The following is a 17,614-nucleotide window of genomic DNA, read 5'->3' as shown; positions in this document are numbered from 1 at the left end:
TTAAGTTTTTTTATGTGATTCACTTTTTTTTTCTTTTTTTAGTTTAAAAATCTTTTTTTAAGGCAGTGTCGCTTTTTTTATTTTTATATATTTAATAAATATTTTAAAAAAAAATTTGATCTCGTCAACTTAAAATGAAAGGTATACCATTTGTCAATTTTTTTACTTTTTATTTACTATTCTTTCTTTCTAAATTTTTATAAATACTTTTATAATATTTTAACTTTTTTAATTTGAGATATATTTGATATTATTATTGATTAAAAAATTTATTTTTCTTTTTTTCGTTATTTTACTTTTGTTTGTTTGATAATTTAAAAAAGATATTAGAAAAAACTTATTATTACTAATTTTGAAATGACAATTTGATTTTTTTTTTTGTTTTTTTTATTTTTCTATTTTTTTAGTTAGATTATTTCATTGAAAAAAAATTGATGAATGTACACAATCGACAATTTTATTTCGTTTTTTTTTTTTATTGCTGTTAATTTTTTAAGTGTATAATTTACAACAAAAGATATTAATAAATAAAATTTTTAAGAAAAATATTAATGGAGGTATAGATAATAAAATAATCGGTATATATTGAATTTAGGTTTGTTTGGATCTGATTGATATACTTTTTTATTTAAAATGAAATCAAGATTATTTTTTTCGAAAATCAATATCAAGTTGGAGGTGGATTACTGGTGTTTTGTATTGTCTTAATTATATATATTAAATTATATTTTTAATTATTTATATATGTATTACATTAATAAAGATATCATTTTATTTTTTTAATTTAATAAAAACACTATATTTATAATTATAATATAATCATTCATTCATTATATAAATTTGATTCATTTTTATTTTTGTTTAACTCTCGTTTAAGGTTTTAACATGTTATTTTTGTTATTTAGATAAATTTGTAAAAAAATAATCTAGGCATCCACGTGGCACCTAATTTTGTTTATTTTTTCTTTTCATTTTTTATTTTTTTAATTAAATAAATTTATAACAAAAGGAACAAATAATAAGAATGACAAAATAAATTGTTTTTGATAAATCTCTACTCAATTGGAATGTTCGTGTAGTATCTCAATGAATTTTTTTTATTTTTTTTATTTTTTTGTGTTTTTATCTTTTTTATTAAATAAATTTTATGAAAAAAAACTATCGAAGATGTTAATGTGGCATCCAATTTGGTTCTTTTTCCTTTAGCATTTTTTTTTGTTTTTTTTAATTAAATAAATTTTAAAATAAAATGTGTAAATTGATAAAGATGTCAAAACAATCGATATTTAATGAGTTTCAATCCATTTTGATATAATAAATATATAATTTTTTAAAATCAAAATTAACTTGAGATGGGTTGAGTTCTTTAAATAAAAATGAATTAGGATTGAAAGCGTATTTAAGGTGATTTGTATTTATTTTGAGGTATATATAAAAATATATATTTTATTATTTATTTAATTTTATACATGTATATTGTATTAATAAAGTTTTTATGTTAATTTAAAAAATTAATATTTTAAACTAAATATGAGTATCAATGTGCCATTCTTTATGAGTTTTTTTTTTAATTTTTTATAAATTTTATAAAAAAAAAATCAATTGACATATTCACATGTTATTCTCGTTTGTTTTTTGATCTTTTATTTTTTTTATTTTTAATTAAATAAATTTTATAAAAAAAATGCAAGAGTGGAAAAAAAAAAATTTTACCCTTAGCAACATTTTTCTAGTGCAATTGAATTTTGATAAAGAGACTAGGATTTGTTAACACTTTCTTCCGGGAAACACCTACTCAGACTCCAATAAAGATATTCTCTCTTCCAACTTGAAAAGGATTAGTCCTTCTAACATAACATTGAAACCATAGAATCGGTGCTTCTATTTTCTAGATTTTCCGAAAGGAAAATGACTTTTATTTTTGACAAGCCTTCTATATTTTGTGACTTCAAATTTTTATTTTTTATTTTTTTGTCTTAGCAATACCATGAAGAAATAAAATGTTGAATTTTAGTGGCACAATTTTTTATTTTTCCTTTATTTTCCCTAAAAAATTTCTTTTAATTTTTAAATTCACACTCCGTGTCATTAAAAAATGAAACGTATGTAACGAACATTGAATTACTATGATAGATATATTTTTGTACTCTAATTTAATTGAGAATTGTGAAATAATAATAATAATAATAATAACTCTTGAAAATTGAAAAAAAAAAAAATCTCTCCAACAAACAAGCCAGCCTCCAGCGTCGGAGTGCTGTTAACATGATAACTCGAACAGAAGAAAGGCTACAAGGTAAAAAAAAAAAAAAAAAAAACTCTTGCATTATAATTTAATAATAATTTAAGTATTTAACATTTTATTATAATAACTTAAATTCTTAAATTTGGATTTGATTCAACTGAATTTTTAATTAGATAAAATTTAATTAATTAATCTTCAAATTATAATTAATTAAATCCTTAAAAGATTTTAGAGAGAAGAAAGAAAAAACAGAGAAGATTTTTTTATTTCATTTAATTTTTTATATAAAATTGACTTATGTGGTAAAATTTTTTTATTTAATTGATATCATATAAAATTTTATTTTAATAGATAAAAAAATTAATTTTTCATTAAAAATGCAAATAAATAATAAAAGGAATAACTGATTTTAATTCAAACTGTGCAACTTCTAAAAGCCTTTTTAGCCTAAAAGAAAAGCGAAAACTTTGGAAATCATTCAAACTGTGCGACTCCTAAAAGCTACCAAAATACGAAGTCCTATTTTCCCTTTCTCCAGAACCACCGCCCTAAACATGGATCCCAACCCGAAAAGCTACCCGCTACTCTCCTACGTTTTCTCCCGCCTCCCATCCTTTGGACCCTCCAAACTCCCTTCCACACCCAACTCTGATCCTCCATTCGACCTCGAACAACCTCCGCCAATCCACGACCCCTCAGCCTCATCATCCTCCACCAACCCTCCCCAAATGGTGGACCAAATGCCCTACATGTCTCATCCCAAAGTTCTCGCCTCAATGACCCATGCAGTCTCCGACGTCGCCCACACCCGCTCCGTTCTCAAAACCCTGGGCCCACGACCCGACCTAGAGTCCGTCGACATGGCCCGCTCCAAACTCGCCGAGATCGAGTCCAGCCTTTCCAAATCCCTAGAAGAACTCGTCCTCTCTCCTCGACCTGTCGAGTTGGATAGACTCGAGTGGCGGGCCCACTTGGCCGACAAAGAGCAACAGATTCGACAGCAAGCTGAGAAAGAGAAATCTATTTACAAATCGATTTTGCAATTGCACGAAATGCACGAGGCTTACGGGAAGCTTCTGAAGGAGGCAGAGGAGAGGCTGGTTAAGATTTATGAGAAGGCGGGAAAAGTGGCTGAAAATTCGGGGGAAGTTGAGGAGGCTAATGTGGAGGTTGTTGGGATACTGGAGGAAGCGCAAGGGAGAGAATTGGAAAGAGTGGATTTGTCTGGAAGGAAGCTCAGGTTTTTGCCCGAAGCCTTTGGGAAGATTAGCGGCTTGGTTTTGCTTAATCTTTCCAATAATCAGCTTGAGGTCTGTTTTTTTCTTCCATTTCTTGTTTTTGGAGATGACATTGAATTTCTTTGTCTTTCTGTGATTGTTGAATTTGGAACTTGATAAGGCTGTGGATGAAGATTGAATCCGAATAAATATGCAATGATGAAATATTTGTTTTCATTTAAAGCAAAGAAAGTTGAAACCTTAAAGGAATGACAATAACAAGTTAACTCCTGCTGTATTTAGTGAAGTTGTTATGGTTTTAGTTTATTTCTGAAGGCGCCAGAAACACATTAAAATGATCAACTATGTTATTGTTACCTCAGATTCAGAGTGAGTCCTGGGTGATGGTACGTGTCTCACGTGGATACATTCAACTTTTCTTCTAAGATTTTCCTTATATTTTGGAGGGTTCAGACTTGGGTGCTTCAAGGAAAATGAAGAGTTGTAGCAACCTTATATTTGGACTAGAATTGGAGAGTTTACATGCCATTTGGACTTTTCGGCATTTCTTAGTTAAATGTGGGCAAATGGCAATACTTACAAAGTACAAAGGATAAGCTACTTGGAACTGCTGGATCTGGAATCCTTCAACATCGAAGGACTTATTTAGTGATCAGTACTTTGAATTAGAATGGTGTGAAATAGTTTCCCTTTTTTAGTTTTCCTGTTATATTATACATATATTGATTCTGTAACATAGATTGCATCTTGGCAGCAGTGATACCAACTCCCTTAACCTCTTGATAGTTATCTTATGGTATATGCTTTAGTTCATGTCCACTTGTAAATGATCAACTGGACTCGTGGATTCAATATTCTTATGAAAGAATCCTACATTATTATGATTTACAATAGGTCTGTAGGCATCAGAGATGAAACTTGTAACCTAATCCAGGTTGCATGTTTTTTGTCAGATAAAGATTTCCTTTACCGATGCATAAGACTGTCTCTGCTTTCATGTTGGTGTAGTTAAAACTGTTTAGTTAAGCAATTGACTGGTTCTTGTATAGGCAAGTGGTATTAATTTCTCGGTCTTGACTCTTTTATAAATTTCTCTTGCATTTGACTAACTTGTATGAGGAAACAGGTTATTCCTGACTCAATTGCTGGGTTGGAAAAACTTGAGGAGCTTAATATTTCTTCGAATCTTCTGGAATCACTACCAGACTCGATTGGGTTGCTTCAGAACTTGAAAATCTTGGATGTCTCAGGAAATAAACTGAATGCCTTAACTGACACCATTTGTCATTGCAGGTAATTTTAGTTTATCGTAAAATCAAACATTGTTTTTGGTCATTAACCTTATCTGAAATTTGATTTTCATCAATTCAGGTCTTTGATAGAGTTGAATGTGAGCTTCAACTTACTGTCATACTTGCCGACTAATCTTGGGACTGAATTAAGAAATCTGCAAAGGCTTTCAATTCATTTGAACAAGATCCGATGCCTCCCCACTTCTATTGGTGAAATGAGTTCATTGCACTTTCTGGATGCTCATTTCAATGAACTTTGTGGCCTTCCCGATGAAATTGGGAGATTAACAAATCTTGAAATTCTCAATCTGAGCAGTAATTTCACTGATTTGAGGGAACTTCCAGACACGCTCGGTGAATTGACCAACCTTAAAGAGCTTGATCTAAGTAACAACCAAATTCAAGCTCTTCCTGATACATTTGGTCGGCTTGACAAGCTGACAAAACTCAATTTGGAACAAAATCCTCTTATCATTCCGCCTTTGGAAGTAGTAAACCAAGGGGTTGATGCTGTCAAGGCTTTCATGGCTAAGAGGTGGCTTGACATACTTGTTGAGGAAGAAAGAAAGTGCATGCTAGAAGTAAATGAACAGGCACAGACTGGGTGGTTGACACGCAGTACCTCTTGGTTGAAGAACTATGTTTCAGTTGTTGGTGGGAGTGTTTCAGGTTACCTTGGAGCTTCTGGAGGATCTCCTAGGGACCCTTATCTTGATGAGCAGCGATGATTTCATAGTCCACTGTCACTTTCAGTTTGCTGCCAACTTCAAGTATTGAAGTTTTTCTTATTTTTCCTTAAGCTTCAATTCCATCTTTAGTGTTGAAAAGCTAACAAATTTTGTTATTGTTATGATTCTCGAATGTGAGTTTTGTAGGAAAATATGGGAATAACCTTGCTATTATTATTGTTGTAATCTTTTTTGGTTTATTGCTCTTAAATATAACCACCTCACGTTGAGTATGAAATAAACTCATCATCATTATCATCTTTAGTATCTAGTGAGCCAATAGGTACTCAACTTTAGCTTGTAAAAAATAATATGGTACCCCTAAATAGTAGTGTTAAATTTTGGATTCTTTGCATTTATAATATATTTTTGCCTACAAAACATGTTTATCGTATGTTTTAAGTAGTGGAAATTTTTTTTGTATATAAAAATATCGCATTATACATATGGGTGTTGTTCGTTCATGGTAGCACGTCTCTGGGTGACGCTAGAACCATAAAACTCTCTCCCAGATGGTCTTCTCTGCCTCAGCAAAGCAAAGCAAAAATTAAGAGTAGTTAGTAATAAAAGATTTTTGCGAATGAGATTTTGATACACTTGTCCATTTCCCAGTTTGTTCGCAGAAATGCTTGTAGACCACTCCCACGTACGGCTGCAGTCCGCCAAAAATGGTGTGACTCAGTAACACTAACACAACCAATCAACCCATTTGGATGACATTATAATTATTGCTTGCTTTCCCTCCAAAGTGAAAAGACTAATATTAGGACGATAGCAGAAGGCTGCCCCACAAGATAATAAGATCCTATATTTACATAAGCTCTAATCTTGTGTAAATAATCTATATCATATGCAAAATATCTTCAAAGCTCATTTACCAACATATAATATATATATATATATAAAATATATTTATATATATTAATTTTATGTTTCACAATAATTTCACTCTTTTAGTTATTTTTATTTTTAAATATATAAAATGCAATAATATATTTGAATTGACAATTTTTTAAAGTTTTTTTAATTTATTTTTAATCAAATATAAAAGTCTCCAATTTACTTAATTTTTATAATATCCTTTTAGTTCATAATTATAATGTAGTAGTATGTAATTTTTTAAGCAGTTAAAAGTTGATGAGAAAAGTAAAAAGAAAAAAAGTTAGAAGAAGCTGACAGTGCTAGCAATTAGTCAGTAGGAAGATTTGTTTTAACGTAAAGAATAGGAGAGAGGAGCTAACCATCAACAAAGTCAATATGACCCTATCCCTACGGATAAGCTACACCTTTTTCTTGGGGTGGGGGGGGGGGGGGGGGGGTAGTGGAGTGAAATACAAGCAGATAGGCAGTGGAGTCGAGGCCTTTGTTATTTAATTGACAAGATCAGTTTCCATGTGCTTTTGATTAGTTTATGGCTCCCACCCCCTTTATTTTTTTTTGGTGACAAGGGAATTCATCCCCCACCCTTTATCAATATACATTTCACAATTATCTCTGTTTTCTTTGTTGAACACACGCACGCACTCAATCCTCTCCCATGATTCCGTCTCTAGATCGACACTGTTAAAAATCTGTTTCCGTAAAAGATTTAAATAAACTCAAATTCCCCATCTCTCCATTTATTTTATTAATAATTAAAACTCTAATGATTCTTATCTATAGTTTTAATGCAAAACTAGAGAGAGAGAGCGAGAGAGAGCCTTTGATGACGAGTAGAGTTGATATTCTTCACCTTCTCCTGTCCCCATGAAATTTCAAGAGACTTCTTTGGACTTTCAACCCTTCTTTCTTTGCTTTGTTTCCTGTTTGGTATCTCTCTCTATCTATTTCCCTCTCTTTTGCTACAGTACACTACACGTGGGGTTCATTTCTTTTGCCTCCTTTTGGACATCTAACCCATTAAACTTGTGAAAGTTTGATTGTTGAGGAGTGGTTTTATCAATTACACAATACAAGAAAAATACACCAAGATCAGAGCATGTCTTGTGTAGCTTCTTCTTTCTCTGTTTCATATTGTCTAGCTTATCCATTTACTCTGTCTGTGGTGAATTGGCATTGAAAAAGCTGTCCTTTTTTCGAGTTTGTGATGTATGGTTTTTCTTTTTTCTTTTTTTACTTTTTACTAAAAGGGCAAAACTTTATGAAGATTACATGCTGGATATAGATGTTTGAGCTCTTTCCTATTTTAGAATTATGGAACCTGGGAGTATGTTTTACTCTGCTGATGAGTTCAAATTGGATGCTAAATGGTTGATTGATCCAAAGCATCTCTTTGTTGGTCCAAGAATTGGAGAAGGAGCTCATGCCAAAGTATACGAGGGAAAGTAAGTTTGGAAAATCCTTTTTTTTCTTCTTTGATTACTTGGTTTATATATTTCTGGGCAAGGCCTTCACTCTGATTGCAACTTTCTCGCTGAACTTTTTACTTTCCCTTTGGCAAATTCAGTTACCTCATCATTAGTTTGTTCTTTTTTTGGGTACATCTTTATTTTTCCTTTCTTTGTTCTAAATTCACCAATTGGGAATTATTAATCTTTCTGATTTATTTGTGGGTTTCTAGTTTAGCTGTTATTCTACGCATTCTTGTCTGAATTGTGTTATATTCTTTCCTCATTTTGTCTGAAACTTTAATTTGCTTCTCAAACAGAAGATTGGGACACCTAATTCTTCCTGTAAATCGTTAGAATTTCATTGACTTATATTTGGTTGTGACTGTTGAAGCTGGCTTGAGATCCTAAACCTTATTTGAGTCTGTTTTATATGTAATTAGATTTTCAATTCTGTTTGCAGCAATGTCGCCATATCTCACTCAACTTTCTTTCTGTTTCACCCTTTTGGGTTTTATGGGATACCTTGCAGGTATAAGAACCAGAATGTTGCAATTAAAATGCTTCATAAGGGAGAAACTCCTGAGGAGATAACCAAGAGGGAAGGACGGTTTGTAAGGGAGGTTGCAATGTTGTCTAGAGTTCAGCATAAAAACCTAGTGAAGGTTGGATTGCATTCAGTCCTCTTTGTATAGTCACTTTTCAGATCATTACATCATAATACTTGACTACTTTCAATTATTAATAGTTTTGTCCAATTCTAACTGTTAATGTTGAACCCTTGTGTTCAACAGTTTATTGGTGCCTGCAAGGAGCCTGTAATGGTGATAGTTACTGAGCTTTTGTTGGGGGGGACTCTACGGAAGTATTTGCTGAACATGCGGCCAAGGTGTTTAGATATGTGTGCTGCTATTGGTTTTGCGCTTGATATTGCCCATGCTATGGAACGCTTGCATGCTCATGGGATCATACACCGTGATCTGAAACCTGGTAATCCTCTCATTTCACATTCTCGTTTTTGAGTTTTGAAAATTGATTACATGTATAAGGTTTGCATTTTGCAATATGGATACATGCACCATTTTGAGTAGGAGGGAACATCAATTAATTGAATTAGTTTCTTGATTGGTGGTGACTTTATTGAAATCCTTCATCTCTAAGAACTATGAAGGGATGCAAGGTTATGTAATTACTGCTACATGTTTGTGTTGATATGTTAGATGTGTGATTTAATGATGGATACCCATGTGAAAAAGGGGGAAGGAAGACTAAGAAGATGCGAGGAAAATATTAAACTGCAGTTCAGGATTCAGAATGACAAGATGGTTTGGAGGGCATATGGACTTCTGAGTTTTCTATTGCATATAATTCTGATGCAGTTGTTTGGTGACAGGGGACACCTTTGAAAACCCCTATATATTATTCATAAAAATCAATTGCACCCAATGGAATTGAAGAAAATGCTATGGACTTGCTTCCAATTTTACCAAATCAAGTCTTTTGCTAATCTTGTGTTCGCTCATTCTGTCAAAGATAATTACTAATTAGAATAGGTTTCAATCATTATTTTTTAGGCTATTAAGCTGGACTATTGATTGGTTTAGGTTGCGAAACTAAGGCCTCTGGTTTTCTTGTCTGGCTATATGTGTCTTCCTTATTATTGCTTTGCAATGGCTACAATTAAAATAATAACATTTGATTTAAGAGACAACCAGCTGTGTGAATTCTTTTATTTGTAGCAACTTGCATTAATCCTGCTTAACTATAAGTTATGCTCATCCACCTTTTACTGACCCCTCAAACAGAAAAGGGGGGGGGGGGGGGGGAATAGAGATCTTGATTGGTGTGTGCAATACAAATGATTCAACATAGCACTGCGAGGGCATGAATTTGACATATAAACATACATAGTTACATATTAGCTTGAATTTTCACCGTATCTGGATATTCTATCTGCAGAAAACTTGCTTTTGACAGCAGACCATAAAACAGTTAAACTAGCGGATTTGGGCTTAGCACGAGAGGAGTCATTAACAGAGATGATGACTGCTGAAACAGGAACATACCGCTGGATGGCTCCAGAGGTACTTGCCGTTTCACTCTTAGTTTGTTCCTCAATCCTTTCTGACCAAACCACTGATTAATCTTGGTTGTGTGGCTAAATTATGGCAGTTGTACAGTACTGTCACATTAAGGCGGGGAGAAAAGAAGCATTACAACCATAAAGTGGATGCCTACAGCTTTGCAATAGTGCTGTGGGAACTCTTGCACAACAAATTGCCATTTGAAGGCATGTCAAATCTCCAGGCAGCATATGCGGCTGCTTTCAAGGTAATAATCTGGTTTAATATTTCCAACTTATTGTACTGATTGATTAAAGTAGCTGTGATCTAAAGCTTTTCTAGTATTGTAAAATGTGGCTGATGTTTTGGGATGTTTTTCTGTACAGAATGTGAGGCCTAGTGCTGAAAACCTGCCGAAGGAATTGGCCAACATTCTAACATCATGTTGGGAGGAAGAACCAAATGCTCGTCCTAATTTCAGTCAAATAATCCAGATGCTCCTAAATTATCTTTCTAGTATTTGTCCAGCTGAACCAGTTATTCCTCCTCGAATTTTTGCTTCAGAGAACACCATATTGCCACCGGAATCTCCAGGTACAAGCTCCCTGATGGGAGTGCTTGATGGCTCTCGGGAAACCCACAAACCAAATATGGAAAAAAAGCGGAGAAGTTGCTTCTTCTGCTTTGATCAGTGCTTTTAATTTCTTAGCAACGGAAGAAATGGCAATCAACCTTTTTCAATGTGGGAATCAAAAGAAGCCGAAGAGAGCTCTGAAACAATAGGGCTTGCCTGACAAGTACACTCTGATAACATTAACAATATATATTTTTTAGATTAATAAATTACATTTTAAAGTGAAAGTCCAATTCATTTGGTGAAAGCTAGTGTAGTATCTATTTGATATTGTTATCATTTTTCTCGGACTGACTGCCCACAGTTCATAGTTTGGAGTAATTGGCTTTTTAATTTTTTGATATTGTTATCATTCCCTTAGAGTGCTCATGGTCCATACTCCATAGTTTGGAGTGATTGGTTTTTATCACCATTGACAAAAACTTGGGAATGAGTCAGTTGGGGCACATTGCTTTGTTTAATGATAAGATAGGAATTTCAACTCCGGTTCCTTGTAAGAGGGAAGAAATTGTTTATGATTTCTAAAATGACGTGTTAATCAATTAAAGAAGAAACCAGCAACTCAGAGCCCATTCCTGTCCCTCTTTTGCTGCGCCAGTCAAGGTGTAAAGAAAGGAAATAGACTTTGATGAATTTGGTGAGATATATGAAATTTTTTATTAAAAATCATTAAATAAAAATTAGATTCAAAAATTAAAATTGATAGATTAAAATTTTTTATTATATAGATCAGGTAAATAAAATTTGACATATTTTTTAGATAATCACTGTTTTAAATTTTTTGATTGTATAATTTTTACTATTCAATAAGTATTAATCTAATCTGAATTATAAATGATATATTTTCATCAAATTTTTTTATGTTATTGATTTTCTTATTAAATTTTATCAAATTTGAATTTTTTTGTTAAAAAAAAAAGAGAAGGGAGAAAGGAAGGGGTGCCGCATGGACACCTTATTCTTCCTATTCTCTACTTCGTTAAATATATAGATAAGAATTAGATGTTATAGGTTTCTTTGCCATCATCGTAAGTGTAGAACCAGATGAAGGGGTTATCCATTGTGGAGCGAACATGAGCCATTTTTTGAAATGATGTAAACCATAATAACAATTCCAATTCCTAACAACAGTTTCTTCATTATATACCCTTGCATTACGGCAGTGCGTTTACCAGTCTCATATTCTTTGAAATGCAAAATAACTGTCATTGCAATTTGCGAGTAAGGTTTTGACAAGGCCAAAGGCTATGACAAGCATTTTGCTATGATGTGGGATTGCAACTTCCTTATCTCCTTCTCTGCATATGCTGCGCTTAATTGGCATGTAGCTAGCCAGATGACTTGATCCTTTCCATCATATTTCAATTGCCTAAATGTTGAAGAGGAATATGATCCAACTATGCAGGGGGGTTCCAATCTGATAATATGCTACCTTAATGCAGAATTTTTCAGTGAAATAGTTCCAAGAACACAGGCGTGCAGGTTAATTTTTTTTTTATGCTAAAGATTCTGCAACTGTTTTATTAGAGGGTTGATGCGCAATGATATTGATTCCCACTATAGATTTCTAATCTTTAAAGGCAAAATTCGAGAGGATCTGCTTTTCAGGGTATCTTTTGTGCTCTGATAAGTTTATTTCTTAATCCAGCCCTCAAAAAAAGTTATGAAGTTCACTATCATAAAGAAATTCTTATTCCTAGATCATTAATTATGCAGCAGGCGGTATCAAGCTCTAGTGGAATCTTTCCGGCGTTGGCTCTTTTTTTATCAATATTTTATTCCTCAATCTCTATATGTGGTTGAATTGAATCGAACCTGAATATGTATATATATATATAGTTCGTTATGACAAAATAATAAAAAGAACCAGATGCAATCTATCACTCACGAATAAAGGAAAATTCTGTCTATAAAATATGCACCTTCGATTACAGGCTTACTATAGCTGTGAAGCGAAGAGAGTAGATATAACAATGAGCTACGGTCAAACTCCCAGACAGAATTCTGGATGGGACACCACGTCCCAGGACTACCATGCTTATCTTTCCATGCCCAACACCATCCCTGATGCACTTCGATACCCCAATGTCCACAGGGTCTTCAACAACAAGTACACCTATGAGAAAGAGGCTGAGTTTCAGGAAGAACATCACCGCAAGCAGCACTCCGCATCCCCAAAGTCTCAAAAGAAGGTTCAGGTGGTTGAGCAGGTAGAAACCATTGAAGAAACAAGGGATGAGAAGTGCAAGGTTAATGATAAAGAAACTACTGTCGATGTCCAAGCTGATGGCTATATCCAGCAGAAGCACAAGGGGTTTGAACTGTGCAAATGGAACACCTTCAAAGTGCCCTAGACTTTGGGAGCATGTCAATCATGATTATATGACAGGCCATATAACCTAAATATATAGCGTTGCTGACACACGTAAATAAATGGCCTTTCTTTGGATTGGAGTGCTACCAAAACCTGTCTGTTCCCCTTTTCTCTTTAACTAAGCTCTTAAAGGTGGTTGCTAGGTTGCAGATTAATTGCTCTTGGGTATGCCCTAATATATTTTGTTGTTATTGAAAATTATGAACCTTAGTATACTATAAATTACCTTGGAGTAATTCAGCGGAACCAGTAACACAGATCTAATCAAGTTGATATAAGATCGAGTTGCCTTATCAAAGCTGCCACATTGCTCAGTCCTAGCACTCGTGCCAGTTGAAGTAATCAAACACTTAAATTGACCCAATTGAAGTAATATTCTTAAGGTGAATGGAGGCCTAGGGGCTAGGGTCCAAAATTTTGGTAGTTGATATCCCCTTGGACCCCTTCAAGTTGTGACACTTGACTTAGAACTCCTTTGCTTTGTGTAGCAACACTGGAAATATCTTACCTGAAACCTTTTTCTGATATAGCCATATAGGCCTACAAGTTAGGTGGTTCCAGACACCAAGTTACTTGATGTATCAGTTAGTTCTTCATATATTTTGATTTCTTTTTTCACTTAGGATTGCAGAGCCGAACCTAGAAATCAAGTCAGGTACAGAATAGAAGTTCATATCAACTATATTGAAATATGCGTATTGTCAATCTTTAAATGTTGAATAAAAGCAGGCATTTCGCCAAAATATTACTGAATATTTTTCAGTGTATGAAGTCTATGGTTATGGACCATGATGGCGTTTAACTTTCAGTCCAAATAGCTAATTAGCATTCCTGCAACAATTTTATGGTAAAGATGTAAAGTGCCTTAAGATTGTAGCATAGCATATCCCAAAGTAGGGACACAGTGCCATTTTTATGTAAATTAGACTTATTCCATATCCTTACTCAATATCCATTCAACTTGCAAGAGTCCTACTTTTAAAGCTTTCCACTTGTTGGGGTCGTTATTCCTACTCATGATCATCAGAAAATTTGCAAAGAAAACAAGAAGGCTATGTCATTGATACGTCGCTATAAGCAGTACTCCATAGAGCAAAAGAAGCCAAGAAGCTGAAGGATTTAATAATTGGAGTAAAGTAAAAACATCAAAATGAAGAAATTTTATGTAAGGAAGACATAAAAAACGGGACTTATGCAAATAAAATCATCAAAAATGTGTTAGCTTAACAATATCGATTGAGATTATAGATGATTGGCAAGCTTTATACTTCTGACAAAATTCTTGCATCGACCAGTAACAGCTAGCTTTGCGGAGAACATGTTTCAGCATAACACCCAAATGCACAGATATTAAAATGAAATATGTCAAAACAGGTTTTGGTCATATGATATCACATTACCAAAAGAGCCACTATCTCTTTGTTTACAATTGCAGGAGGAAAAATGTTGTGTTGAGCTGACAAATCCAATTCAGAGTTCACGCAAAGAAAAAAAAAAAACGATCAAAAACCATTCTTATCTTCACGAGGAATATCAGCTTCATTGAATCTCCTTGAAAACATCGGTTTGAACAAATTTCTAAGGCTATTCTTACTCTCTTTGCGCCTCTTGTGAGCTGTACTTGTATCTTCTTCCAACCCTGTAAAAGGGTCATCCAAGACCAGGCCAGCCTCAAGCTTTTTGGCCACGGTGAGAATCTCACATGAATCCCACAGTGACTGCCCGAAGTCCCAATTTGGGGTAGCAATAGTGTTCCTGACCTTGACAGATGGCTTGCTCAGCTTCATGCTTGAACCTGGAAGGCTTACCTTTGAAATTTCGGCCATAGGCATCGAATTCGTTGGTTACCCTAGAGCTGCCGGACTGACAGTGCCAGGCTTGTGCCACGGCTTTGATAATTTCAAAGGTCCTTGCTGTGATCATCTTCAAGCTCTAGCATTTTCTTCATGATCGTTGTCGTAGGGGCCATAGTCCATAGTACTGTTTATCTTCGGGTAAATTAGAACCTTACATTGTTAATGTTGCTGTGCCCATGAGGAGACATAAGCCCTTCGTATCTATATCCTTTTTTACGTTTCTTATAACTTGAATTAAATAGTAGTAGTACTACAATTGAAAAAGGATTTGTTTTTTATTTTTCAAGGAAATATCAGCTGCAGACTAAAGCAGGGGCATGTGGATATGGATAGATGGTAGAGATTGGTGGGTCTATTTTATTGGGTGGGTCATGGGTGTATGGTAATTTTGTTTGTTACTGCCACTTTAAAATTATTTAGTATTCCTTTCGACTCATAAATCTGTTTTAAGACAATGTTAAAACCACAATTTTGTCCCAGCGATCCTTAACCAACTAAAATAACTGCACGTACTCTTTATAGAGCCACTGGAAGGAACTGCTCAGCCAAATTTAACCAGCCACAACAATAGTTAAGATGAACACTGCAAAACCTTACAACTTGTCAGCTGAAGTTCCCCAAATAAGATTCATGACAATTTTACTTCAGATAGATAATGCCCCCCAAAAAATTCCTAGTAAGATGGAATTGCCCATTCCATCTGTCTACAAGTAAGATTCTAGTTTGAGCTGTTTCTCAGTATTTAGAGAAAAATCAAAACAAAACAAAACAATAATCAAGCAGTAGATTTGGTACCAAATAGTTCAGAGATTTTAGGATGGTTACGAATATGATGAGGGCACTTATATAGTAGATCTTGGGCCTCAGAATGTCTCCCTTCCTCCAAAAATGATTCAAGAACATGAAGGTAAGCTCCAACGGTCGGATATTCCTTCACACTCAATGCTTTTAAGAATTCCATAGAGTCATCGACAGTCCCAAACTTTGAAATATATTGAATGAAAGGCTCGGGGTAAGGTGGGTAGTTTTGTTTCTTCATCAACTTAAGAAGGTTCATTGATTCTTCAAGTTTTCCTTTCCCCAGAAGCTTCTTGATGAGAATCTTAAATGTTGCTTGCCAAGGTCTTAAATGAACTATATTTGCCATCTCCACGAGCAATTTGTATGCACCATCTATTCTATTCTGACTAACAAAACCATTAATTAAGACATCCAACAAGTCAGCATCAGCATCACAGTTTTTCTGCATCTTTGCAAAACACATCAATGCATTATCAATTTGATTAGCATCACAATGACCTTGAATCAAAATAGTCCATGTCTTGATATCTGGAATACATCCATGTGCTTCCATTTCATCCAAAACTTTGCAGGCTTCTTCGAGTCTTCTTGCTCTACAAAGTCCAAAGACCAGTTGGCTGTACGTGATATTATCAGGATCACACCCAGCATTTTTCATAGCCTTCATAATATTCGCTGCTTCATCGAATTTACCCACCCTGGTTAAAGAGCGATGAATCCCGTCATAAATAGCCTTAGAAAGTGTATGTCCAGCAGCCTCGTATTTGTTCACAACTCTAAATACCAAATTTAAACCTTGTGTATCAGCACCAGAAATGCTCCGTAAGAGTAAGCTGCAATGTTGAGCTGAAGGCTTATATGGACCATTCATCATGATTTCATAAAGTTTAACTGCATCCTCCAACATCTTGAACTTCTGAAAATTCCTTGAAACTTTTGTATAAGTATCAATATCCATCTCGAATCCTTCGCCATTCATCTCCTCAACAACACTCCAAAACAATGCAATAGAATCATGCCTTGCAATAACTCTCAAAAGAGCATTATAAGTAACCGTATTATGCTTATAATTTGAACACTTACCTGCCCAACGGAAAAACTTTAAGCCTTTCGGAGGGTCACTTCGAAGTTCCTTCAACACCCTTATCACAAAATTATCAGATAAAACGATTTTCATACCATCCAATTCTTTCTCAGTCTCATCACTCCTCCATTCAGGCCCCAAAAAAACATCGGCTACCTTTTGTGCAACGCTATCCTTAGCATTCTCTTCAAGCATTCTTTTATAAAAATGGGTTAAAGCCACAACATCATTACCCATCTTATTCTTTTTAAAACATGAATGGATTGTATAATAAGTTTCCTCGTCAAGATAAAAACCTTGGTCCTTCATTTCCCTTAAAGTTATCCAAAACTCCTTCATTGTATCTTTATTAGCCAAAATCCTAAGCATAAAGCTATAAACAGAAGAATTGGGATTAAACCCATTTTCATCACGTGCCCAATTGAAGAAATTCGATGCCTTTTTTGGGTCTTTATCGAGTTTCTTAAGAAGGTAGACGACAGTTTCATGAGTCAATGCTGAGTTAAACTTGTCTAACTCGGTCTCTAACTCATCAGACCAGTCGTTGTTCAGTATGAGTTGGAGCAACGAGTTGGTTTTTGTAGAGAAGTAAAGCCTTTGATGGGTGTTTGGTAAATGAGAAGAGTGTAGTTGAAATGAGAGACGTGAAGCGAGGCGGGAGAAGAGACTCACCTGAGAGTAGAAGGAAGCAGTTGAGTTGACCCGGGCGGAGAGAAGCGAGTTTGCTAATCTGAGAGAGGCGACGATTGCCTTGGACCGATTCATAGTTGGTGTTTGGATTTAGGAGGCACAGCAGCATAGACAAGGATTGGAATCGCGAAGGGGGATATTAGGTTATTGCTGGAGAAGTGCCAACAACAAGGCTGTGAGTGTGAGTCAGGGAGAGTAACCCGGTTTTGGGTGGGTCGAACCCAGCCAAGCTATATAATTTGGGTTAAGCCTTGTCCAAGTAAAATGTTCAGGCCCTTTTAC

General features: G+C 34.6%; 4 protein-coding genes and 1 pseudogene across 4 annotated transcripts; 3 read left to right on the top strand and 2 right to left on the bottom strand.

The window, feature by feature from the left end:
• Window positions 1-2,666: 2,666 nt before the first annotated feature.
• Window positions 2,667-5,764, top strand: LOC111285967 (plant intracellular Ras-group-related LRR protein 9-like). Its single transcript, XM_022875702.2, has 3 exons — window positions 2,667-3,555; window positions 4,610-4,776; window positions 4,855-5,764. The coding sequence occupies exons 1-3, from the start codon at window positions 2,800-2,802 to the stop codon at window positions 5,501-5,503; spliced, it is 1,572 nt and encodes a 523-aa protein (XP_022731437.2). The 5' UTR covers window positions 2,667-2,799; the 3' UTR covers window positions 5,504-5,764.
• Window positions 5,765-6,976: 1,212 nt separating this feature from the next.
• On the top strand, window positions 6,977-10,868 carry LOC111285961 (serine/threonine-protein kinase STY13-like). The gene is made up of 6 exons (XM_022875692.2): window positions 6,977-7,827; window positions 8,363-8,495; window positions 8,625-8,820; window positions 9,790-9,914; window positions 10,003-10,161; window positions 10,280-10,868. The coding sequence occupies exons 1-6, from the start codon at window positions 7,697-7,699 to the stop codon at window positions 10,592-10,594; spliced, it is 1,059 nt and encodes a 352-aa protein (XP_022731427.2). The 5' UTR covers window positions 6,977-7,696; the 3' UTR covers window positions 10,595-10,868.
• Window positions 10,869-12,423: 1,555 nt separating this feature from the next.
• On the top strand, window positions 12,424-13,133 carry LOC149514170 (uncharacterized). Its single transcript, XM_089746774.1, has one exon. The coding sequence runs from the start codon at window positions 12,444-12,446 to the stop codon at window positions 12,879-12,881; it is 438 nt and encodes a 145-aa protein (XP_089602900.1). The 5' UTR covers window positions 12,424-12,443; the 3' UTR covers window positions 12,882-13,133.
• Window positions 13,134-14,255: 1,122 nt separating this feature from the next.
• On the bottom strand, window positions 14,256-14,999 carry LOC111285954 (uncharacterized; annotated as a pseudogene).
• A 302-nt stretch (window positions 15,000-15,301) lies between these two features.
• Window positions 15,302-17,547, bottom strand: BIR6 (Pentatricopeptide repeat (PPR) superfamily protein). Its single transcript, XM_022875672.2, has one exon. The coding sequence runs from the start codon at window positions 17,405-17,407 to the stop codon at window positions 15,533-15,535; it is 1,875 nt and encodes a 624-aa protein (XP_022731407.2). The 5' UTR covers window positions 17,408-17,547; the 3' UTR covers window positions 15,302-15,532.
• Window positions 17,548-17,614: the final 67 nt, after the last annotated feature.

The sequence above is a fragment of the Durio zibethinus genome, chromosome 17 (assembly GCF_047325235.1).
Source record: "Durio zibethinus cultivar Kanyao isolate XHJ-2024 chromosome 17, ASM4732523v1, whole genome shotgun sequence".
In the NCBI taxonomy this organism is placed as follows: Eukaryota; Viridiplantae; Streptophyta; class Magnoliopsida; order Malvales; family Malvaceae; genus Durio; species Durio zibethinus.
The sequence above is the reverse complement of the archived record's forward strand: the minus strand, read 5'-3'. Positions and strand labels throughout refer to the sequence as shown.

What these genes read in the sequence shown, in the direction of transcription:
- LOC111285961 (XM_022875692.2), top strand. Translation starts at nt 7,697, where the DNA reads ATGGAACCTGGGAGTATGTTTTACTCTGCTGATGAGTTCAAATTGGAT. An exon ending in GCCAAAGTATACGAGGGAAA is followed by an intron (nt 7,828 to 8,362) that starts GTAAGTTTGGAA and finishes GATACCTTGCAG; the next exon opens with GTATAAGAACCAGAATGTTG. An exon ending in ACACCGTGATCTGAAACCTG is followed by an intron (nt 8,821 to 9,789) that starts GTAATCCTCTCA and finishes TTCTATCTGCAG; the next exon opens with AAAACTTGCTTTTGACAGCA.
- LOC111285967 (XM_022875702.2), top strand. Translation starts at nt 2,800, where the DNA reads ATGGATCCCAACCCGAAAAGCTACCCGCTACTCTCCTACGTTTTCTCC. An exon ending in TTTCCAATAATCAGCTTGAG is followed by an intron (nt 3,556 to 4,609) that starts GTCTGTTTTTTT and finishes ATGAGGAAACAG; the next exon opens with GTTATTCCTGACTCAATTGC. An exon ending in GACACCATTTGTCATTGCAG is followed by an intron (nt 4,777 to 4,854) that starts GTAATTTTAGTT and finishes TCATCAATTCAG; the next exon opens with GTCTTTGATAGAGTTGAATG.
- BIR6 (XM_022875672.2), bottom strand. Translation starts at nt 17,407, where the DNA reads ATGAATCGGTCCAAGGCAATCGTCGCCTCTCTCAGATTAGCAAACTCG.
- LOC149514170 (XM_089746774.1), top strand. Translation starts at nt 12,444, where the DNA reads ATGCACCTTCGATTACAGGCTTACTATAGCTGTGAAGCGAAGAGAGTA.